This window comes from Meles meles, chromosome 5 (assembly GCF_922984935.1).
Source record: "Meles meles chromosome 5, mMelMel3.1 paternal haplotype, whole genome shotgun sequence".
In the NCBI taxonomy this organism is placed as follows: Eukaryota; Metazoa; Chordata; class Mammalia; order Carnivora; family Mustelidae; genus Meles; species Meles meles.
This window is the reverse complement of record NC_060070.1, coordinates 31,290,017-31,316,574: the sequence shown is the minus strand read 5'-3', so window position 1 is coordinate 31,316,574 and position 26,558 is coordinate 31,290,017. Positions and strand designations below refer to the sequence as shown.

General features: G+C 34.0%; 1 protein-coding gene across 2 annotated transcripts in view; it reads right to left on the bottom strand.

The window, feature by feature from the left end:
• ASCC3 (activating signal cointegrator 1 complex subunit 3) overlaps positions 1-26,558 on the bottom strand; it is a 361,766-nt gene that overhangs the window by 186,578 nt on the left and 148,630 nt on the right. For both annotated transcript variants that reach the window (XM_046005036.1, XM_046005037.1), the window contains exons 12-13: positions 15,900-16,076; positions 13,256-13,327 (exon numbers count right to left, since the gene is read on the bottom strand). In XM_046005036.1, coding sequence (XP_045860992.1) covers positions 13,256-13,327; positions 15,900-16,076 — 249 coding nt within the window. The remainder of the gene's footprint in view (positions 1-13,255; positions 13,328-15,899; positions 16,077-26,558) is intronic.

Genomic DNA, 26,558 nt, shown 5'->3' with positions numbered 1-26,558 from the left:
AAAAATGAATTTTTTCTCTGTTCTCTTAAAAATGTAAAATTTTAAAAGGGTTCAAAAGTTACTTCTCTAGGGCTTAATGAATAGAAATAAAAGAAAGAAAGAATATATTAACTTCAAATAACTGGTGGCATAAATGGTATCTATATCATGAAAAATAGCTAAGTCAGATGCATATCTCAAATTAGGAGAAAATGAGATAATTTAATATGCTTAACAGAAAAGACTCTAACTAGATGAAATAATATCAAGAATAAATTCATGTAATGAAACAATTTAAAGGAGAATACCAACATTCTTTCACTGATCTTTATAGCCAACCGGGAAGTGGGTGGGGAGGATTTCCTTAAGAAGGTAATCAAAGCATCCTTTGATGTCATTCAACATCTCCATATTGTTCTACTCTCTGCCTGGACATTCAGCTTACTGTAGACTGGATGATTATTTTCTCGATTTTCCCTGAGATTAGTTGCCCCCTAATTCCTTAAGGATTACTCCAGACTTGCAAAGATTACCATATCCTATTCACTTATTCATCAAACATTATCTGTGCACCAATTGTGCTCCAGTTACTGGTGAGGCCATGACAATATAACGATGAGCAAGACCATCGTTAGCCATCTTCTTCACGGGACTGATATCTTATAATAAAAAGTGGCATTAACCAAAACCAGCCAGAAAAAATGTAACTATAGTCAGACTTATGAAGAAGACATAGGCTAGGCTACTACATCATTCATAATAGGGAGGTAAAAGAGGAAGGGAGGTATACAAAGGTTTCTCTAACAAAGGGAAAATCTGAAGGATTTAATACAGGATAACTAAGCAGAGATTAAGGAAAGATGTGTGAGATAGAGGGATTAAGTTATGCAAAAGCTCAGAGGTAAATAGAAGAGCATCTCTATGATGAGGGTATGAAAGAAGACCAGGAAGACAGGGGTAGGAAATGAGGGAGAGTGGTATGTGATGAAGACAGAAGAAGGTAAAAGCCAGACAATATGGGGACCCCCAAACCTTTTAAAGGAGCTTGAAGCATTCAATTGTCGTCCTGGAGCTGTACTTTGAAAAGATAATTCCAGCCAGTTGGAATGTACAGAGCAGCTAGAGGAAGGCCAGAAGGGATGCAGGTAGAGCAATTAAGAGATGGCTAGAACAGCTGATGGACAACATGATGGTTACTTGGATTAGACAGTGGAAGTGATAGTTCAGGAGAAGGAGGGAATGGAAAGAAATGAAATTTGAAAGACACTTAGGTAAAATGAGTAGGTGCTAACAAAGGATTAGGAAGGAGAACAAGGGAGAGTTAGTTGACAAGGACAACTTCTGGGTTTCTGACTTATGAAACTAAATCTATAGTTATGCATTCACTTATCCAAGAAATAAGGATGGACCACCATTGGTTAAGGGTGAATATTTTATGAATCGGGTTTGGACATACTATATTTCAGATGTTCTTAAAGTACGCACGGCTCAAATTTTAACTCCTAAGTTAATAAGTATTACTGATAAATTTTCATTATATTATATCACCGTCTGATATAATTCTTTCTATCACAGTGGTATAATATAATAACAATTCATCAGTTAAAATTACAAATTTAGGAGCTAAAATTTTAAAATTGGACATTATGGATCAGGAGCCCTTATTTCTTAGCACTATCAGCTGCTAGGCTGATCCTGTGATCACAATACTATATATTAGCCATGACAACTTTAGAAATACAGAAAATTATGTTGACCTAGGCATTCTGCCGTTCAGCCTTCCAGAGTCCAAAGCCAAAGGTAGTTTTAACTAAATATTAAGGTAAAGCAGAGCTTGATGCATTCTTAATAAAAGTTTTTCTTTAAAGGCAAAATTTCCTGAGGGCAGTAGCTCACAGCTGAGAATAAAATTGAGGAATTTCGGAGAAATTATAGAAGTGGAAATAGGTTCAAATTTCTCTTTGTAACTTTTTTCTCCTGGCTCTAATGATATAAAATTTTCCTTGTTTCTCTTTGGCCATCCTCTTACTTTCTTCATAGCTCTTTCTTTCTCTACCTGGTTTGTTCCAAAACCTTTTCTAAATTTAGAACTTTCTCTTATTTCATCCTATTCCATTTATGGCCCTTACAGAAATAACTCTTATATTTACGGGGTGCCTGGGTGGCTCAGTGGGTTAAAGCTTCTGCCCTCGGCTCAGGTCATGATCCCAGGGTCCTGGGATTGAGCCCCGCATTGGGCTCTTTGCTTAGCAGGGAGCCTGTTTCCTTCTCTCTCTCCGCCTGTCTCTCTGCCTACTTGTGATCTCTGTCAAATAAATAAATAAAATCTTAAAAAAAAAAAAAAGAAAGAACTCATATTTATGTTAACAACCCAGACCTCTTTTCTGAGCTCTAGACCCATATTATCCTGCCTAGCCTCTCTTCTTGGGTATCTGAAATGTAGTATGTCCAAACCCAAAAGTAGAGATTTCATGAATGCTTCTTGTAGGTTTTCTTGTAGTTAAAAAAAATCCTGAACTGGGGGTACCTGGGTGGCTCAGTTAGTTAAGTTTTTGACTCTTGGTTTTGGCTCAGGTCACGATCTCAGGGTCATACATCGAGCCCTGCATAGGGCTCTGTGCTCAACAGGAAGTCTGCTTAAGATTCTCTCTCTCCCTCTTTCCCCTCCCAACTTGCACAATACTCTTTCCAAATAAATAAAATCTTAAAAAAAATATGGAAAAGCTCCTGAAATATTCCCTTATTAGTACTGTCTTTAATGCCAAAGATGAAGGGGAATATCTTTAATTCTTGTGCTCATTGTTGTTAAAGGAGGAGTATATTTAATTCTTGTGCTCATAGTTTTTAAAATGTCTCCTCCTTAAGAATCTTGCTTTTATATTCTTTTGGGAATATGTCTCAATTTGGGAGGAGGAAATAAAGAAGGCAGCACTCAAATAATTCACAAATAAAGGGTATGTTAAACAAATTTGATATGACAGAACATGGGTACTGAGAATTAGAGATGATTATATCTGGAGGAAGAAAACTTTCTTAGGTAAAAAGGCCAAAAGGAAAGTTCCATTATTAAAGTTAGCATAGTAAAATTTGTTTCAGTTCATAATTATTTTTATAGAAACTAAGAAGCAATGATAAGAAACAGAAATAACTCCCCTCAACTAGTCAGAAGTTAAATTTATGCATATTTAGTAGTCAATTTTCAGGGTGTTTTCTTATTACAAAAAGAAATATCTACTAAAAAGTTATAAACAATGAAGAAAGAGAAAACAAGGACATATCTGAATAAGGAAGGCCTGATACTACATATTACTCCAAGATTGAAGTTAACTTTTTTTCCCTCTTTAATATTGCAAAAGCCTTTTATTCCTGAAACTGTTAGTAGATTTTGAGTAAGATATTAAATAAGGATGCTAGCTTTTTGATAATGTAAAAACAGAGCAAGTTAACTCACTTATAAATATGCCATAATCTGTGAGACAGTTTCTAATTTCTTTTTCTATCACTGTAACTAAGTTTGTATAACAAGAAAAATCTCAATAGGGTTAAGGCATCAATTATTTTCCTATTCTGCAAGTTACACAGGAGGAGGGGAATTATTAACAGGAATGATAAAGCTGTACTTGCATTTGGTAACACAAAGAGAAGCTTACAAATGAGACGTCTCATTAGTTTGAGCAGATGGATCAAAATTAAAGGCTGAATCGCCAACTTTCAATTTCCCAATAGCCAAGAAGACTTGAAGTCTTGCAGAGTATGACTGTTGAAAAGTCAACATGAAAAGATTTTCTCCATCTGTCATCACACATGCTTGAGTGGAACACAACTGCCTCCTACTGTTTTTAATACTTTTAAGGCAAAGCTGCACATAAAATCTATTAAGTACATGAGCACAATAAGTTTTGATGATTAGTATACTGAAACCCACGGAATAGTATGATCAGAGACTGTCAGCATGTCTTTTGAACATGAAATTTGCTCTATTCTAATTTAATCTAAACGGAGAGAAACAGAAGAAATTCATTTGTGTATTTAGAAGGAAAGTGTTAATTTTTATCATGAGAACTATTCACTTGCTTGAGAACTATATTTTTCATTTTTTTAAATGGACACTTATGTCAGTCTTATTAATAATGGTCTGAAAAGTAGCTGCTCTGATTAAAGTATTTAAGGAAACCACGATTAGCGAGAAAATACAAAATACTAAACACCTTCAAGGCAAGAAAACATACAAAATCAAGGAAAAGTCACTGGAAGGATTTTTAACTAGTTGGCAGGAGAAGGTGCATGAGGTAGTAGTGGGGAAAATTTAATTGATTTTCCTGAAGTAGAATACACTTACTTACAGTTTCTAACTACTGTATATAAACTGCTAAGATGTATTTAAAAGGCAACAAAATAAAGCTGAAGTTTGTTAGGTACAGAGCCCCATAAGAAATAACTTATGTTCCCTTAATAACAAGGAAAAGCACATTTACTGAATATGTAGTTGGCTATTTAATAGCAAAGCACTAACACAGTTATAACTATAACTGAATTCTGTAAGCAAAGGTCTGTCTCTCTATACATATATACACACAAACAAATATATAATTTGCCATAAAACAAAACATTTAAGGAGAAGAGTCTCCAGAATGAAGCATTTATTAGTTAGATCTTTCAGTCACCTGACCAGGCAGAATAGTATAAATGAAGAGGGGGGTGTCAGTTTTTTAGATAATAAGGTGAAAAGACTGTTGAATTATATACTTTTCATTTTCTGATTAGATGGATACAAATTCATTTGTTGACATTTATTACTTGGAACCTTATGTGAAGACAGACAGTAACTGAGTTAACATAGTCAACTTCAATTATGAGGGGGAAAAAACACAACTCAGAAACTTTAATCTACTGGGAAGTTCTTTGGTAACTTTGGTAACCTTCTAATAAAACCATACCTTAGTGAAGGTATGTCTCTAAGGAGAGAAAAAAGGGAAAAAATATTCCAGCAAGGCCGGGGGGTGGGGGGGGAATCCTAAACCCCTGAAAACAAACTTCCACATAAGCCTCAGTAATTAAGGAGAACTATGAAGTCGGAATTCTTGTGTGATGGATTAATTCAAAGATTGTGAACCTTGTTGAATAGGTATCTACCTCAGCTTCCAAAATCAAAATGTATAATAGCCTTCCTTTCTAAGTATCTTCCTTGCAAATTTAGTTCTGGACATACTACAAAGACCACAGTATTAGCTGCGACACATTAAGTTAAATGAATTTATAGGCCAAATCATACTTGGCAGAACAACTTGCAACTAGAAGACTTAGAATGATCCCTTTGAAAAGACTGAAACAGGAAAAGATTTTAGTTTTGGGCAACTTTCCCAAAGTTACACACATAATATAGGTAATAAAGAAATGAAAAGATGGAGCTCTGCTTTCATATTATGTTGCAAAAGAGCTCTTGAGATGATTATATTAATGTAAGACTGCCTTGACAACTCAGTACTTATAATCTGAAGGCGCGGGTCTAGGCATTGGTTCATACTAGTGAAATCAGAAGCAAATATCAACCAGTAAGTCATAGTCTTGATGCATTTCATATTTCCCATCATCCTTATCTCACTGAAGATGCTAAATCTTTGAAGATGAGGCCATTTGTCACAATCAAATTGTAGTTACCACAGAGACCTCATACATAAGATACACTACACTAGGAACTTAATGAACAATATGTTCTTGTAACCCGATCTTACTTTGTAGGACCTGTCCTACTGGAGCACAAAACCTAAAAGGACAATATTACATAGAACACACTGGTTACATTTTTAAATGGGACATCTTTGATGTACGTGTTTATTTATACTTTAATGTTATTATTTCTATTTAAGGTTCTGTCATATTTTTGGATAGACAAAATATAATAGGTAAACGATAGAAGTAACTGAGAAAAAAAGGAAGTTAAAGGAATAAAATGCATTAAAAAAAAAAGAACATGAAAGGATACACACCAACAAGAACTCTGGATGGGAGAATTAGTAGTGATTTATTCCCCCTAATTTTTGCTCTTTGGTATGTCCACAAGTTAAATTTGTTCAAATTCTTTTCTTCCCCTCAATCTCTTTTATATTAATTATATATATTTTTAAAGATTTTATTGATTTGAGAGAGAGAGTGAGACAGAGAGAGAGAGAACACAAGAGAGGAGGTCAGAGGGAGAAGCAGACTCCCCATGGAGCTGGGAGCCAGATGAGGGACTTGATCCCAGGACTCTGGGATCATGACCTGAGCCGAAGACAGTCACTTAACCAACTAAGCCAGGCAGGCACCTTAATTATATTTAAACTACATTTTAAAAATGCAAACATAGGGGTGTCTGGGTGGCTCAGTCAGTTAAGCACCCAACTCTTTTTTTTTTTTTTTTTTTTTTTTTGAATTTTTTTTTTTTTTTTTTTTTTTTTTTTTTAAATATTTTATTTATTTGACAGAGAAATCACAACTAGGCAGAGAGGCAGGCAGAGAGAGAGGAGGAAGTAGGCTCCCTGCGGAGCAGAGAGCCTGATGCGGCACCCAACTCTTGATTTCAGTTCAGGTCAAGATCTCAGGGTTGTGAGATCGAGCCCCAAACTAGGCTCTGGAATGGGCATGCAGTCTGCTTATGATTCTCTTTCTCCCTCTCCCTCTACCCTCCCCCCCTTCATTTCTATCTCTCCGTCTCTTAAAAAAATAATACAATTACGGAGGTCAAAGACCACATGGTCACAGTCATGAAGCAAAATCACAGGGAAATACATTTTTCTTTTCTTTTTTTTTTTTTAAAGATTTTATTTATTTATTTGACAGACAGCACAAGTAGGCAGAGAGGCAGGGAGAGAGAGAGAGCAGAGAGCCCGATATGGGGCTCCATCCCAGGACCCTGGGATCATGACCTGAGCCGAAGGCAGAGGCTTTAACCCACTGAGCCACCCAGGCGCCCCAGAATATGTTTTTCTAGTTGAAAGTGGGTGTACACCCAATGGAAAGCATGAACAATATGGTATGCAAAATTGTTTCTGTAATCATGATTTAAAAGTAATAGCTGCTAATAAAGAAAAAAGTTCACTGGAATGATACCATTTTCTTATATGCTTTAAAATTATGAAACAAACTCAAAATAGCAAACACATCAGATTATAATCTTACATCACATTACACTGATAAACTTTTCAGAAAAACATGATATTAAGTTTCTAAAATCCTACATAGGTCTGCTATGACCACAAAATGATATAATCCATTCAGAGTGTATCATAGGATCATGTGGCAAGCCCACAAAATGTGGCCACTTGTGCCATAGTTCCATTTTAGGAAATTTATCACGAGTAAATGTTTCAACAGAAAAAAAAATAACAGGCAGAAAGATGGTCACTACAGTAGCACTATTTTTAATAACAGAGAATTGCAAACACAGAAAATACTCGCTAATGTAGGAATAACCAGTAAGAGAGGAAAAGCTAAAGTCAGCTTAACAGCAAAGGAGTAGTGTAAAGTTCTGAAGATGCCTTGGGCTTTATCAACACAGAAACTTGTGTTTTAGTCCTGGTGCAAACCTTTACTAGCTCTATGTACTAGCTCGGGAAGGGGCTTAATATGTTGTAGTTTCACTTTCTCTTTAACAAAAGGAGACCATAATGCTTATATCAGAATGTTTGGGAAGATTAAAAGTCTAAAGAGACTCACATGGTATCTGAAACTTACAAACTGAATCAAAACTCCCTCTTCTTCCAGACATTAAAGCTGTTAGAACCATGCAGAAACAATGAAAACTGTTCAGTATTCATTAAAGAAAACAGTGAATATAAACTGTATATACAGTATAATCTAGTAATGGATTATAACTAATAATAAAGTTTTAGTGAACAAAATTAAAAGGTACATGTACAATTCTAAAAAAAGTGAGTAGTGGATGTATATAAAAATTACAATACTAATGTTAAAATGATAAAATAACAGTGGAACTATAAAAATTTTCCTTAGTGTTGTTATTTTATTTTTATAATTAAAAAAAGTAAAAGAAATGCATGGGTATTTCTACAGAACTTAAGGAAGTTCTACAATACTGTTTATTATAGAATATAAACATCATCACTAATCATTCAAAAATAGAAATTATGAGACCTGCAGCCCAAGTTTGGCTTCATAAGGAGCCTGAACAGTCTGAGAAGGGCCATGATCGTCCTGTCCTGTTTGGAAAAAGTCACAGATCTGGACACAAATCCTGATCCTAAGTGTTCCCCTGCGATCTCAAATTGCAATCATACTCTACACAATCACCCCCAGTGCATTTTAGCCAGACAGGGGAAGAGAGGTTGGAGCTCATGCCCATCGAAGGCTGGCAATTGTGGATGTCATGACATGCACACAAACATTAGGGAGGTCGTGCTTGTAACCAACTTGCCTCAGCTTTGCTCACTCTCTATTCCAAGGCACCTCATCCTGTGGAGCAGCACGAAACCTTCTCTGGGGTATCCCATCCAAGTCTGTCCCTTCTAAACAGAAATCAGTATTGTGAACCCAGCCCTCCATCCCAACTTGTCCTTTTAGAATTTATGGCTGCAAGTGCCTGCCCTCTGGCAGTTTTCTTTCTGAAAAGTAAGGTACTAAACAACTTCACACTAAGAATGAAAGGAATGGCAGTAAGATCTCATCCATACTGACCAAACCACCCCCAGTCAGCACTTTATGAATCGTGATTTCTACAGGGACATGTTAGCCTCTGTAACAGTGAAAGAACTATGCTAGAAGAGGAAGAGGAAATAATCTTCCTAGAATCCTTTAAGTTACAACATTTAGTTGGATTTTTACTTACTTACAATGGAAGATACAACTATTATTCTTTCCAGCATTTAGGAATAGGGTGCATTTAGGAATAGGATGCATTTTATTTTTTAAAGAAATCTTACATATTATAATGTAAGATTTTGTAATGTAATGGGAAAAAATGGTGGGAGCAATATAACAAATATACTTAAAGAACAATTATAAACAGCATGATAAAGGCAAATACTGTTACAAAGGCGAGGGACCTGTAGTTCCTAAGGCTCCAAAATAGTTACAGTACTGACAATAATGACATTATTAAGCCATTTACTTTTATTAGTATTTATAAATATGTACATTTATATGTATGTTTATACATGGATATATGTATTTATCAGTCTCACCTGAAAAAATTCATAAAAACACCTTTTTTTAATTCTAAAAAAGGTGATTTATTTCTATTAGAAGCAATCTTGTATTCCAAAGTAATGAAACAAATATCTACTTATCTGGTTATTAAGTGCTAACTACAACTGGAAGAAAAATGACTGTTCTAATTTTTTTTAATTCTACAAGCAACACTAACATTCCCATCACTGTTTTAATGTTTTAAATATTTTTATAACATTTTCAAGGTTATTCAATTACAAAAGGAGTAGTAAGTGTTTTCCTGACTAGAGTCAAATATAACTTATCTATTTATATGTTCCATACATAGCAAAGTACTTATAATTTAATTTCCATTATCTTAAAAGAGATAAAAAATATTTAAAGGTTAGCATTTATAATGAAATTTATCATAAATTAGAAAAAAATTCTCCAGTGACAGAAGAAATCCCATCACAATTAAAAATTACGGAATAAAGAACGTTTGCTCACAGTTCATACTTAAATGGAGACCCAGAATAGCCGACACAATGTTGAAGAACAAAGCTGGAGGAACAGTACTACCTGACTTCACTATATAGATACAGTAATCAAAACACTCTAGTATAGGCTAAAGAATAGTCAGACAAATGGAAAAGAGTAGGGATCTCCGAAATAAGCCATAAATACAACCAGATAATCTTTGAGAAATGAACAAAGGTGATAAAATGGAGCAAAGATAGTCTTCTCAACAAATGGTGTTGGAACAACTGGACATCCACATGCAGAAATAAACAAATCTAGACATGGACATTATACTCTTCCCAGAATTTAACTCAAAACCAATCATAGGTCCAAATATAAATATGAAGCTATAAAACTCCTAGAAGATAACTTAGGTGAAAATCTGGGTGACTTTAGGTATGGTGATGACTTTTTTGGATACACCACTAAAGGCATGATCCATGAGATAACTGATGAGCTGGATTCCACTAAACTTAAAAACCGCTCTGTAAAAGACACTGATGAAAAAATGAGAAGCCAAGTCACAGAATAGGAGAAAATACTTACAAAAGACACATCTGATAAATGACTTTTATCCAATGTACACAAAGAACTCTCAAAACTGAACAATAAGAAAATGAACAACCTGATTTTAAAATGGCCAAAGACCTAAGTAGACACTTCAGCAAAGAATATAGACAGATGGAAAATAAGCATATGAAAATATGTTCAATGTTACTTGTCATTAGGGAAATGCAAATTACAAGAACAAGATACTAATATCTTGTTCCACACCTCTCCGATGGCCAAAAGACTGACATCACCAAATGCCAGTGAGGCTATAGAGCAACAGGAATTCTTATTCATTGATGGTGGGGATGCCAAATGCTATACAAGTTTGGAAGATAGTATGGCAGTTTCTTATAAAACTCAACACACTCTCACCATATGATCCATCAACCACACTCCTTGTTATTTATCCAAAGAAGCCATAAACCTAAGTCCACACAAAACCTGTACATAGACATTTACGGCAGCTTTATTCATAAGTGCCAAAACTTCGCAGCAATCAAGGTATCATTCAGTATGTAAATAAATAATAGTATATCCAGACAGTGGAGTATTATTCAGTACTAAAAAGAGTAAGTTAATAAGTCATGAAAAGACATGGAAAAACCTCAAGTAGATATTGTGAAAAAAGTCAATCTAAAAAGGCCACAAACTGTATGACATTCTAGAAAAGGCAAAACTACAGAAAGATTAAAAAGACTTAAAAGGTCAATGGTTTCCAGTGTAAATGGGAAGGAATGATGAACAGGCTGGACACACAGGGTTTTTAGGGCAATGAAATTATTCAGTATGACACTATAATGGTGGAAGCATGTCATTATACATTTGTCCAAACCTATAGAATGAACATCAAGAGTGAACCCTAAGGTAAACTATGGACACTATAGGTGATACTGACATGTCAATATAGGTTCACTGATTGAAATAAATGTACCACTCTTGTGCAGAATGTTGACAGTTGGGGGAAGCTGTGCATATATGGGGGCAGGCATTGTATGAGAACGCTCTCTACTTTCCACTCAATTTTGCTGTGAACCCAAAACTGCTCTAAAAAGAGTAACTATTGGGCGCCTGGGTGGCTCAGTGGGTTAAGCTGCTGCCTTCAGCTCAGGTCATGATCTCAGGATCCTGGGATCGAATCCCACATCGGGCTCTCTGCTCAGCGGAGAGCCTGCTTCCCTTCCTCTCTCTCTGCCTGCCTCTCTTGTGATTTCTCTCTCTCAAATAAATAAATAAAATCTTAAAAAAAAAAGAGTAACTATTTTTTTTAATTTAATGGAGAAAACATTTAAACATTTATTTAATATTTTTAATATAGTGTATATAAATAGATGTTATAGATTCCATAGCTATATTCCTTAGCTAATAATACAGCTTAAATTTTCTGTAGTGCAAATTTGTCCTGTTCTTTTACAAAGAAGGCACAAATATTGGTGGCTATCCAAGATATTTCTCTTTTAGGATTTTCACTGAAATACTGTCAAAAGTTTCCCTCGATAACATTTTAGGATCATCAGACATTCACTACAAATAAATCTTGTGAGGCAATCTAGAACAAAGGTTGGAAAACAAGCCATATGCAGTTGCTTCTTGTTCTTGTCAATAAAGTTTCATTGAAACACAACTGTGCCCAATTGTTCATATACTCTCCCTAGCTGCTTTCATGCTACAATAGCACAACTGAGTAGCTACAACAAAAAACATAAAGCCCATGAAGCCTAAATTACTTACTTTGTGGCCCTTTACAAGAAGTGTCCTGGCTCCTGACTAAGAATAAGTAGTTGGAGTTTGGTAATATTTTTGATTAAAGAGAGAATATTGGCTTTTACCATTTCTTTATTTGTACATAATAATGAAATTCATAAAGCAGTTTCCTAATGAGGATCAAAAAATACAGTGATATAAAATAAAGGCACAGAAAGTGATAATGATCTAATGGTTAGTGGAGACTCTATACTTACATGGACTGAATTTATAACTGGACTAGTAAAATGATGGAAATATGTTACTTTATTTTGTACAGCTCCTCATTTTCTTCATCTGTCAGATGATGACAATAGTACCTGCCTCATTGGCTGGTACAGAATTCAGTGAAAATAAATATAACTTTAGTAGTTTCAGACATTTACTAATCATTAGGAAAGGTAAGTCACTAATATTGTATAATTTAATTATGATGTCTTTTCCCTAAAAGTTATTCTTAAACCTAAGGACATTTTCTTGAGATTAGTTAGAAACCTGACTTTAAAACTATTTCTTAAAGGGGCACAATGCATCAATGATTCTCAGTGGGCAGTGTTCCATGCTTTCAAGTTTAATTCATCTTTGATTTGTTTATATACTGGGGCTTGAAACAAGATTTCGTCTGGAAAAAAAGGATTTCACTGCTCTTTAAACAAATTTAAAAACCAAAGGCCCAGAAAGCATTTAATTTTATGTGCTATAAAAGGTTAATAACAGAAAAAAATTCTATAATAAAATAAAATGATCCAAAGACCCATATACAATTGGGCAATGACTAAGTTTTATGTAAGCAATTATTATCATTCCACTTTTTCTTTAACAATCTTGATTGGAGCATTTTGAACAATGGAGTTTAAAAGTAAAACGGCTTAACTTCCAAGCACAATAAGACAATATAAAAACTTTATTATATATATTTCAGTTGATACTACTTCATGAAAACAGTAAGAATAATACAACATTTCAAATTTTTACATTATGTAAAAATATAAATTAAACTTTTTGAGGCATGAAAGAAGATTGGTGCTTTTTAAAAAGATTAAAAAAAAAACAAAAACCAAGAAGTGTAAAGGATGAAATTCTTTTCTGTCTTATCTACTGAATAAATTGGCAAACAAAATAGCATGACCTATCAATATTGGGATGATATCTATTAATATTCTATGACTTACATGGCTAACCACTGAATCAAAAAATTATTAAGAACTAAAAACTCAGGCATTATCTCAGAATTCAAGAAAAATTTAAAGAGCATAAAAATTAACAATTTTAAGCATTTAGTATTATCTAAAAACAAGATAAAAGAAAGTAACTATACCTGGTGTCCAGCCTTTACTTGCTTCAGAACACTTTCATAGCATACTTCATCCATATTATTTAATTGCTGTACCTTAAGTTTTTTTAAAACACAAATAATATAAAATAAAGCAGTTATAAACTTTGTAACTACCAAAAAACCTGCAGATTTTAAGGCATTTTTCCCTTTCAGATTAACTAGAATGCAGAAGCAACAAATGCTATATAAACATGTAGCATGTAATAACAATAAGAAATAAACACAATATAGTTTAAAAGTACAAATAAAATACCTCATAAAATACTTTCAGAGTACTAACTTTCTAAGTATGCCAAGTTTTTTAAAGACAATTTTAAGGATAATATACTAGTTGTAGGTATTTTAGGATAATTTTAAAGTTCTTTTCTCTGCTTTCCCCAGGAAAGCCCACTCTTCAGGCTGTTTTTCTTCTATTTCATTCTGTAAACTACAGAGCTTTCCTCTGGAATTCTCAAAATCGCGAGAACACTACTAGTAGAATGCCAAGGAATATAAAGCTGAAATCAAAGGAAACATACTGTTTCTGTAATATATATGGAGAGGGGGAGATATTTTTCTACAGAAACATTTCTCAGATTAAATGAAAATTTAGTATCAAATTTATGAATTAAGAAAGGGTCTCATTTTCCCTTTCTCATTTTCCCTAATGATGAGGAAAACTTCCAACCAAAAAGGTAAGATATTTAATCCAAAGGAGCAGGCATGTAATCCAGCCAGTATCTCCCTATTTAACATTTGTTAAGAGTGTAGAGGGGATGAAAATGTCATACACATCTGAAATGACTATGATTTAGATTATTTGCTTTAATAAGGCAAACGTTTTATCATTCTGTTCCTCTTATGATTTGTGGTGACTAAGTAAAATGAGAGAATCAGAAGATAATTTACTCTCCATTAATGATTCAAAAACAACTTCTGCTCACAATAATTTTTTCAGTGCAGTCTGAGTGCCAGTCAAAGCCATTATTTCAGATTAGAGGTGTCAGGCACACAATCTTCCTATGTTCTTCCATGATAACTGAATCACATCATGTGTTTCTGAATGAAACTCTCAGAAACCTACAAGGATTTCCTTTTATACAAGATGACAAATTAATATCTGGTTAGTAAATATATTAAACACCCTGGGGAAATGCTTAATGGCTACCAATTGTATATTTCACTGAGTGTAAAAATAATACCTTTTAGTATGACAAAAAGATCTGTATTTATAATTAGTACATATAATTAATTTACTATTTACAGTATGTAAGATATGTAAAAGTGTCTTTCTAATATGGTCAAACTTCTAAACTTTCAAAATAATTATGATGGTTTAGTCACCAGATGCCATTCTTTTTATGATTACAATTTTGACATATTATGGTGCAAATACTTTGAATTTCATTAGCTTTAAGTAATTTACCACTTTGTAGGATAGAATTAAAAAAACGTTTAAAATGGCTGAAAAGCATCTGAAAAATTTTTCCTCTCTGTATAGTATCTTTCTGTGATAAGCACCTGCTAGCACTTAAATTATAAAGCTGAAAGAACAATCTAAAGCTATAAAAAAACCAGCTCTACACCTGACATTTTTAATGGTACATTAAAATGTACTAAATAATCAAATATATATTAAGAAAAAAAACAAGCAATACTACAAAGCACTTGAAACAATTAATGATAAAATATGTACAGTAGAACTATTATCATATCATGAGCTATCCTTTTGTCCATAGGTCTGAAACGGCTCCCTACAGCTATATAGATAACCTTCCTTTGATGCAATGTAGATGGAGCATAGACACTGTTGTAGTGACAGTCGCTTCTGGTATTTCCTAGCTGAGTATTTTATTTGTAATAGTGTACAGTAAAATGACCCTATTTTACTAATAAAATTCTCTTTAGACAAGTAATGCAATACATTAAAGACCAAAGCTGACATAATAACACATGACTCCATCTTATTTTCTTTTATGAAGAGGTCATAAGGCATATGAATCTTAAACCTATTTCTTCTACAGAAAAAAAAGTGTCATTAAACAGATTATTAAATGCATAAATTTTGAGCAAAGTAAAATATTCTTTCACAATATTATAAAAGTCTAAAATAAGCACCCTAATAGTGTAAATGGTATGCAGTAATACTATAAACAGACATTTAAAAGCACTATAAAGAATTTAACATATGCTACATATATATATAGTTAATATGGTAATTATAAAATATTTACAAGTGAAATAGAACACCTCCATTAATAGTTGCTACTAGGAATTATTTTTCAATTGCATAAAACGTACTATTTATTTTAGATGGATATCACATCAAAATGTGTATTACTGGTTTAATGAGTCTTTTATTATTTTATACCAGCCTTTAATCATATCAAAATAACTTTTTGAAACATATAACTTTATATATAACTTGTATTCTCAGCTAAGAATACAAAATGTACATTGATGATAGCAATGCAAACTACAAGCAACTTTTGGAAGTTTTTCTACTACATCTAGTTAAGGAAGTGTGCTTAACTTTGTCTAAAACATTCAATTTGTAATCCTACAGATTAGGTCTTTTGGAGAAATCCCAAATACATTAAACATTAAACAATACATCAACAAAAACAGTTTTAGAAAAAATATTTACCTTATTTGCACTTTTAACCCCCAGAAATGTCTGTCCAAGAGGAACTGGTCGAAAACGGCCATCAAAGTAGAAAAGTCCAATACAGGGATTAACGTGTAAAAATGTAGCAACATCCAAGTAGTTGGGTAAGGTTGCAGAGAGCCCAAGAATCCTTATCATACTCTGTGTGGATTCCACCTACATGGGTTATATTATTTAATATCTGATGTAAATTCAACCCATTTGGATTTTTACAGAGTTTGAAATAAGTTTTAATAAATATAGAGTATGAAACATTTACAACAAAACAGGACTCCCCCCTCCAGACCACCAACACATAGTCTAAACATAACACATAGTCTAAAAGGCAGATAAAATGAAAGAAAACTCGACTAAATCTGGCATCAGGAATAATCTAATTAAAAATGTAATTTTAGTAAATTTTCTCAACCGGAAAATCCTATTAGTTAAATGGCTTTTTGTTTTGTTTTGCTTTTTCTAAAAATATAACAAGGTAAGTGACATGCATGGATTAGATTTTAGTCTAAATTTTACCAATTTATAATTTCAGGTGCTAAAAACTAAACACATAAAAGTCCAAAATAAGTAATGTAAAATATTTCTAGTGTTTTACAAGTTTAAATTTAAAATGCATGACAATTGAATGACAAACATTTGAAACTATGTGTTAGCACACATTCAATGAAAAATTATTTCCAGGGTGCTTGGGTGGCTCAGTCATTAAGTGTCTGCCTTCGGCTCAGGTCATGATCCCTGGGTTCTGGGATTGAGCCCCACATCGGGCTCTCTGCTCGGCTGGAATCCTTCTTCTCCCTTTCCCACTCCCCTGCTTGTGTTCCCTCTCTCGCTGTATCTCTGTCAGATGAATAAATAAAAAAAATATTTCCAGGGATAATTAAAAAGTTTATTTTTTAATTAGTAATAATTATAAATTATTAAATATAATTATAAATTATATATTATACATAAATAATTATAAATTATAAATAAAAATAAATATTTATTTATTTATTTTAGAGGTGGGGAGGGGCAGAGGCAAAGGGAGAGAGAGAATCTTAAGCAGACTCCATGCCTACCATGGAGCACGATGCAAGGCTCCATCTCACAACCTGGAGATCATGACCTGAGCAGAAATCAAAAGTCAGATGCCCAACTGACTCAGGCACTCACGTATTTCTCCATGGGCCTTTTAAAAAAATTCTTGAAGACTCATTTATAAAATCAGCATTTTCCTTCCCTAATTATAGATTGCTTACTTAGTCCATAATTCTTCACCTATTATATAGTATTCCTTTTGCTGTATCATAGCTATATATAGTTGAGCATATCAGTAAAACAGATGAATTTCTGAGAAACAAATACAACTAATTATTCTATCATCACACAGGAAAAGTTTTCAAATTGGCTTAACAAATTATCATTAAGCACCTTATATTAAAATAATTTTATATTCATAACAGAAAGTTTGATTGCAGGGAATAACAGCCAAAACTTTGGAAAAAATTACAAACTACTCAAAAAATGTATTGAGCCACATTTTGTGTTCATTGGTGTAGTGTAATACTCTCATTTTGTTTCTGAGCACTGCTGGTAACACTGATTTAATTTGTTCACCAACTATCTGCTAAGCTCTTAATGGCAGGCACAGTGCCAACAGAGCAGGAGGTTGGAGTCTATGTGTAATAATGACAACAAACATTATTATGTGTCATATTAATAGCAGCACTTTCTAAAAACTGTGAGAATAATGGGGAGAGATCACTGATTAAACCCAGGTAAGTCAGGGAAGGCATGCTGAGTGCAGGTAATGGTTCTAATCCCAGAGAACAGACAGGGGGAGGCCAGAAAGGATGGTGAGTTTAAGGTGCTGCACTTACAAAGAACTGGTGGTATGAACTGGAGGAAGGAGGTGACAGAAGATCTGGTTAGAAATGGGGGAGGGGGTAACCGGGTGATGGGTACTGAGGAGAGCACGGGCTGTGATGAGCACTGGGTGTTATACTTAACTACTGAATCACTGAACACTGCATCAGGACTAATTATGTATTACATAGTGGCTAACTGAACATTAAAAAAAAAAAAGAAAGAAATGCAGAAATGACAGTGAGAGAGGAGTCTGTCCATTTAGCGGCTCATAAGCACTCAGCAATGTCCAGTTCTCTCTCTCAATTATGTTTTCAGGTCTAATTCATGATAGTTGATAGTACTGCCATCCTGTTAACTTTCTAAACATTCTGTAAAAGGTCTTTATCATTTCTAATTTTATTGATTCATTAGTTTTCTACTTGTGATTAGACTTGTGAGGTTTCTTTATTTTACTTAGTTTTTTAAAAAACTATTTTAGTTTTTTAAAAAGTTTATTGTGTTCTTATTTCATAATTAATTTAATATTTTCAGCTTTATTTTTTTTTCCATTTGTTTTTGTTAGAATATTCTATTTAAAACTGTCTAACATTTAACATTCAATAATTAACTTATTTAGGGTCCTTCCATTCCTGTTTCATTTTAGACTATAATTCTTACTCTAAATTACAACTCTGGGTATATAAGAGTGCTGTCCCTCTCTCCTTCTCTCCTTTCCTTCCATGATCGCTTACTGATCTCTAAATGGCAGGAGATTAATCTTTCAGTTAGTTAAGTTTTCAATCTTCATTTTAACAGGTATAAAAGTGTACAGTATAAGCATGCATGCATGTATGTATGTATGTGTGCATATACATCTATATAGATGTATATATATCATTTTATCATATAAAAGTTACTTCTAAATTTCTATTGTATTTTATAAAGGCTCTGATCTGTTCAATTTCTGCTTTGAGAAAATGTCGCATGGAGACCTGAGATTTACCTATTCATAGGATATACAATTCTACATGTTTGATCACTTTACCATATTAATTACATTACTCAAGTTCTCGACGTTAGCAATACAGGATGTTAGTATTTGCCAAAAGAAAGAATCATTTTAATCACATGCAAACGTCCCATTTTGAATTAGGATACAAAATGTTTCTAAGGGGAATAATTTATATCATTACCATGATACAGTAAAGGACCATTCATCCCTAATCCCTAGGGGTTCTGCAGAAATACTGGGTAGCATTCTGCAGCCCATGTCCTTATAATAATCTTTCTGTCTGTGTTTTTGTATCTCTTCTGCTTTCATATTTTGTATACTTCCCTTTTTTTTTTTAAAGATTTTATTTATTTATTTATTTGACAGACAGAGATCAGAAGCAGGCAGAGAGGCAGGCAGAGAGAGAGAGGGGGAAGCAGGCTCCCTGCTGAGCAGAGAGCCTGATGTGGGGCTCAATCCCTCAATCCAGGATCCTGGGATCATGACCTGATCTGAAGGCAGAGGCTTTAACTGACTGAGCCACCCAGGTGCCCCGTATACTTCCCTTCTAAATAGAAGTCTGATTTAGAAAAATCATGATTTAGAAAAAACCTGAAAAAAGGTTTGAAAACCTCTGATGTGATTTGAAAAAGTACACACGACTTAGAATGAATACAGCAAGTGAATCAACCAATGAGAGAATGCATATAAAAAGATTTAACCTTATCATTATTTTTTAAAATCTAGGAATATATGTCATTCTCTCTTGTTATCATAAGTAAAATAAGGAGGTTTATGGAAGGATATTTGGGTAAATATTTTAATTATTTCTTCAGTTTCCTATGTTTCTTCTTTGGTCAAAACCTGCTTGCATCATGCTGGTATCCTCAGTTTACTGCACCTAAGTGAGCAATTCCCAAGGCCAGATTTCTCCTTGCGTGCTGTAATACAATGTACATATAGCCTGGGAAAAATCCAAATGCCTGGGTATACTCCCCAACACAAATGTTTCTTATAAGTGTACGAGAAATTGTGGCCCTGTGACTTACAAACTCTTTCTTTTTTACCGATGAGTTTAGAGGTTATATATGGGCCTGTCTTTAGAGTAAACAGAACATCACCTATGAGATATGTACAGCTCCTTAGAAGATTCTTACCACTTCTGTGAGAGAATCAGAACTACAACTTGTAAAACAACTTTCCTTTCAAATTAAAGGTATTTGTCTGGATATCAAAACAATCTCCGGGGCAAAAAGTCCTAAATGGAGTTTATCAAGTACTGAATCAATATAAACATTTGTCTGGCAGAGTTACAGACTGGTTAAAGAAACAGTTCCATTTGTTCCATTAAACTTACAAATCAGTGGATTTGTAAAAATTATTTAAAAATGTATAAATTACCTAAATTTACAGAAGAAAATGAAAAAATAAAATAAAAAATAAGAAAATAAAAAAGATAAATAAGAGAATTTTCAAAATATGGTTTTGAATATAATTCAGAAAGTTTTACCTTTAGGTGATATTAACCAGAAAACAACTCAATAAGCCTTGGAAATCATATTTTGTTAAATTATTGTTCATTCACTGTTCATTCATTTTTAGTGAGGATTTTATAAAACTGCTTTCACAACACAAAGGGGACAAGGTATGTTCCAATTTGATGTTCATTATTACTAGGAAGGATTCAATAATAAAATATATAACAACAGATAGTCAGAAAAGGGAGTAAACAAACAAACAAAAAAATACTCCTTACAGAGGAGCAAGCACAGCATTTTAAATAAGGTCAGAGAAGATTTTGCCATTTCATTAGTCAGTCAACAGATTTCAATTGTATACCTAAATGCATTTTGCAGTGAGGGCAAGGATGGACCAGGAAATAACAATAAACATAACAGTGTGCAGTAAACATTACAGGGTCTTTACAATCAAAGAGCTGACATTTTAGTGAGAGACAACCATAAACTCATAAACAACTTAGGCAATATTAGGTATCGCTAAGTGCCATGAGTGAAACAAAACAGGGTAATGTCATAAAAAGTAGCATGGGAAGGGTCCCACTTTAGGTGGGATAAGGAAGAAAAGCATCGCTAAAGAAATATGAGGGATCGGGTGGCCTGGGTGGCTCAGTGGGTTAAAGCCTCTGCCTTCGGCTCAGGTCATGATCCCGGGGTCCTGGGATCCAGCCCCGCACTGGGATCTCTGCTCCGCCGGGAGCCTGCTTCCTCCTCTCTCTCCGCCTGCCTCTCTGCCTAGTTGTGATTTCTCTCTGTCAAATAAATAAAATATTAAAAAAAAAAAGCCTCTGTCTTCGGCTTGGGTCATGATTACAGGGTCCTGAGATCGAGCCCTGCATCAGGCTCTCTGCTCAGAGGGGAGCCTTCTTCCTCCTCTCTCTCTGCCTGCCTCTCTACCTACTCGTGATCTCTGTCTGTCAAATAAATAAATAAAATCTTTTTTTTTTTTTTTTTTTTTTAATTTGACAGACAGAGATCATGAGCAGGCAGAGAGAGAGGAGGAAGCAGGCACCCCGCGGAGCAGAGAGCCTGATGTGGGGCTCGATCCCAGGACTCTGGGATCATGACCTGAGCCGAAGGCAGAGGCTTTAACCCACTGAGCCACCCAGGTTCCCCTAAATAAATAAAATCTTAAAAAAAAAAAAAAAGGAAATATGAGGGATGATCAAGGGATAAAAACCTTCAAACAGAAGAAAAAGTAAGTGCAAAGGAGGACTGTAACAAGCTGAACAGAAAGCAGATGAATGAGAGGAGAGAGTGGACAGAGCTGAGTTTAGAGGTTGGGAATCCTCTCATTTCTGACTCTGTGGGTCGTAATTCACAACCTTGATTTAATAGACACATAAGAGCACTTTCTACCCACCATACTGAAAAATACACATGGGAATTTACATTAAATAGCTATAGGAACCTTGAAACAATTAAATATATTATTAAGTCACAAAAAACTCAGTAAGTTCCAAAACCAATATATATATATATATATATATATATATATATATATATATAGGCCACATTCTCTGATTACAGTGTAACGTGCTTAGAAAGATAAAACCAAGGAATGGCCCAAAATTTCTACTCACTTAGTGATTAAAATATATCATTATGATCCTATGAGGTTACTCTCAATAACTTCATAGCAGGTTTCTGAGAAGGCTCAGTTGATAAGTTAGCTCAGTCTAAAAGACTCAGTGGGTATAAGCAAAGTACTTCAATGTGAGTAATATGAATACTTTCAGAATTAGTCATCTATCAACACTGGCTTAGGACCTAAATTTTAGGCAATGTGGATACAATGAATAAGACAGAAATCTACACATACAGAGACTGTTTGCAAAAACATAAGGAGAAAGAATTAAAACATGATAGAGGTAGATGAAAATTATAGTATAAATACATACACAACATCTGACCAAGGATTTGCATTCACTAAAAAAATCTTACGAATATCAGCAAAATCCCAAACAAACCCAACTAAAAACAAGAGAACCCTCTATGGGGGAAACAATGAATATACCTATTACTTAAGAAACTTTGTTTACATGTTGTGATGAGAATATTTTATACTGATTAGAATGAGGATTTTAATTACACACAATAGTTCTATGTAGTATTGGTGGTGATTTGAAAGGAAATAAAAGTAATTTTTGGCTTTAAAATAATTATTTACAGGGGTACCTGGGTGGTTCAGTGGGTTAAAGCCTCTGCCTTTGGCTCAGGTCATGATCCCAGGGTCCTGAGATGGAGCCCCTCATTGGACTCTCTGCTCGGCAAGGAGCCTGCTTCCCCCTCTCTATCTCTGCCTGCCTCTCTGCCTACTTGTGATTTCTGTCAAATAAATAAATATAATCTTAAAAAAAATAAATTATTTACAACATAAAAGTTACTGAACGTATTTTTAGAGTATTTCCATGTCAAATACATGATACTCTGCAAACACCAGATATTTTTCTGTGAAAAATCCAATTTAAAACTACTCTATTTTTTATCTAAAAGTATAATCCTATTATTCTCAATATATATATAACAGCCTATATGTGAATTACTTTCTTTTAAATGAGATTAAGTTGGAAGTTTATGTTAAACCAAATCTCAAAGGTCTATAAACTATACACACTTACCTAAAAAGTATTAATTTGAAAACTACAAAAAAAATTTTTAAAGGTTTTATTTATTTATTTGACAGAGAGGTGGAGGGAGAGCACAAGTAGGCAGAGTTGCAGGCAGGGGAGAAGAAGAAGCAGGATTCCCGTTGAGCAAGGACCCCGATGCGGGGCTCAATCCCAGGACCCTGAGACCATGACCTGAGCTGAAGGCAGAGGCTTAACCCACTGAGCCACCCAGGCACCCCGAAAACTATAAAAATTTTAATATTTTACAGCTTCTTCTGTATCATTAGCCCAAAACTATGCAGTAAGTTTTTAATGATATTTGCCCCTAGATAAAAACAAAGTTATGACAGTTAAGAAGACAACTAGTATTAGTTCAGTGTTGTTATATACAACAGATTTTGACTTTATTACAATTTTCTCTTCCAAATTCCTGTCAGTTATGCCAAGTGTGTTGTGAATTTGGTCCCTAATACCAATTCACAGAACCTGAACCTGAACACAACTAACACTGTATTAGAATAGCTTCTAATGGTACTTCCAGTTACAAATGTTGATGTGCTATATAAAACACTGCCATCTACTGGGAACATCTGGTAATTAAAAGGAACAAATAAAAACAGGAATTTTTGCTTTTTATTAACCACAGTTCTGAGCTTTGTCATAGCATATTAAGAAATAAGAAGAATCGCATACATCCTTCTATCACGGGTATTAAAATCTAGTAAAGGATACAAGTGAAGACAGAATTAATTATAGCAAGTTGTGAAATTATAATGACAATAGTCGTAAGGGCTAAAACTGTGTAAAGGAGCAGAGGGAATCCTGAAAAGGTGTAATTCATTTTGAATTTTGTACTAGGAAACACTTAAAATCAGAAGTGATATCTGGCAGATTCAAAAGGATATCAGGTTTTCAACAGATGAATGTGTGGAGTGATGAAGATATGTAATTCTGTATTTATAACCTTTAATCTCATAACTGATAACACATTCTGTCTCCAGTGAGATGAATTTCATCTCTGGAAAAGAGTCAATGGTATTGGAAAGGAAATAGAGAAGAAGGAATGCATAGTTTTGTGTGGCTGGAACCTATTACAGCTAAGGAATGTGTAGAAGTTAAAGTTAGACAAATAGATCACAATAGTCTTTAATGTCCAGATAAGGAATTTAACTTTTTTTTTAGATAACAAAGAGCAATCCATCAATAGTTCATGAGCATAATAGTGCTAAACCATAGAAGTGGAGTTTCATTATGTGATGAGAGATATCACTGTGTATGATAAATATATTATCATATATATTATATATTTAGATGTTATATATATTATATACTATATTCCTGTATCATACCTAAAATTGTATTACATATGTAATAAGCAAACCTGTAATACATTTTATATATTTAGTTTATATACATTTAACTTTATATGGTTTAGAACAGAATATATATGGAAAATTATACCTTTACAAATAGTTAACAAAATATTTATAAATTTATATTGCATAAATATATGAGAAATACATAATGTCATGTGTCTGTGTACATATATACAGAAGTATTAGCAGCAGGTCTGCAATCTATTTGCTCCCTTAACTGGAGGTACTCGGGAAAGATGTCCTAGTCAAATTCCCTTGTAAACTTGCTAATCGCAGACCTTCTGGTAAATGTACTAAGGATATTCACTTGGCCTCTAATGTTCTCTAGTTATGGGAAAGTGCTTATCTTCATAATGCTTTTAGCTGATGGATGTGGTCTCTCTAGGTGGCTCAACGTAAATAATCCTAGAATGTATGGATTCCTATGGCATGGCTCCCTGAAAAACATCACTAAGCTATATAAGTATCATGCTATAAAATAAAACATTTAATGATTAAAATAGCTCTCTTTTCTGCAGATGATGCCCTGCGTGCTTCTTTTTGAGACCTCCTATGTGAAATCTGGGCTGGAGACAATCCAAAATGGCAAGAAAGGACCTGGAAAGCAGTGACAGCAGTTCCAGGCTTCTCCATGCTTCACCTGTGTCTCACAACTCTCTGTATCCTTGAAATTCTTAAGCTGGGTATTAGCTAAAATCTCTGATTTTTGTCATTTTGAGTATTTCAACCTTTTGTACTTTGTTCATGTGTGTTTATGTGTATATATATATATATATATATATGTTTTTTAAATTAATATGGTAAAATATGAACATGTCCCAAACAACTGTTGAATTCCATCTCTGTTACCAAAGTAACTTTATAATTTGTAGCACATCCTTCTGTGAATATGCATCCAACTCTACCCAAACCTAAAATCTAAAGATAAGCAAGAACTCTGTTAACTATACCCATAGCACCTAGAACTATGTGGTTGGCATATGTTCACTAGTTTAATGAATGAGAAACTAAATATATAGTACATTTTTCCTTTACATAAATGGGATTGTGCTATATATAGAGGACAGCTTCCTATTTCAATAAGAATATAATCTACCTTTCAAGTCCAGTTCATACAGCTCTACCTCATTCTTTTTAAAGGCTGTAATGTAGCATTTTATGGTATGAATATAATTTATTAAACCACTTTATCTTTTATTGGACATCTCGGTTGCTTCTAACATATTTTGCATTAACAAGAAAGCTACACTGAACACTGGTGTTATTATATCTATATGTTTGTGCTATTATTTCCATACATTAGCCCCCTAGAAGTAAAAAACAGAGGGTTGATTTTATTGTTTTTAAAGATTTTATTTATTTATTTGACAGAGAGATAGAAGAGCACAAGCAGGCAGAGCAGCAGGCAAAGGGGGAGGGAGAAGCAGGCTCCCTGCTGAGCAGAGAGCCCTATGAGGGGCTTGATCCCAGGACCCTGGGATCACGACCTAAGCCGAAGGCAGACATTTAACCGACTGAGCCACCCAGGTGCCCCCACAGAGTTGATTTTAGCGGGTGCTTTCAAATTACATTCTTTTTCACTTTTGTCAATCTGATAAAACTCTCATGTCCCTTTAAGCATCTTTTCTATAATGCTCAGTATGTTTATTTTTACTGTGAAATGATTTTTCCAAATTTTTAAAGTTTGTATTTCTATTAATTTCTAATAACTATTAAATATAAAAGACATTTATTTTATGTGCTACAAATAATTTGGTATTTTGTCTTATTTTTTAACTTTTTGGAGGAGTCTTTACTGGCCACATATTCCCTTTACAACCTTTGGAGTTTTCCATTTTGCTTAGAGGTTCTCTACCTCAAGGTTATGAAAAAATCCTCTCATGTCTTCTTTAATGTACTAAGAGAGTTTTGTTTGATATAGCTAAATTATCATTTTTTAAAAAATGTTTTATTTGTTTATTTGAGAGACAGAGAAAGCTCTCAGGAGCTGGGGGAGGGGCAGAGGCAGAGGGAGAAGCTTGCTCCCCACTAAGCAGAGAGGGAGCCTGATGCTGGACTCCATCCCAGGACCCTGGGTACATGACCCGAGCCAAAGGCAGATGCCCAACAAACTGAGCCAACCACGCATCCCTGATACAGCTAAATTATTAACCATTTAGAATTTTATGGTGGATTTACCAGATGAAAACACACTATTTTAAGGCATTTTAAAATGCAATATTAACTTCTTAAAATTTTGCACTCCATTTTTTATATTAAATTCCCATACCTAGACCTGGACCAGAGCTGTTTAGCATATGAAGTATAAAAGAAATGAT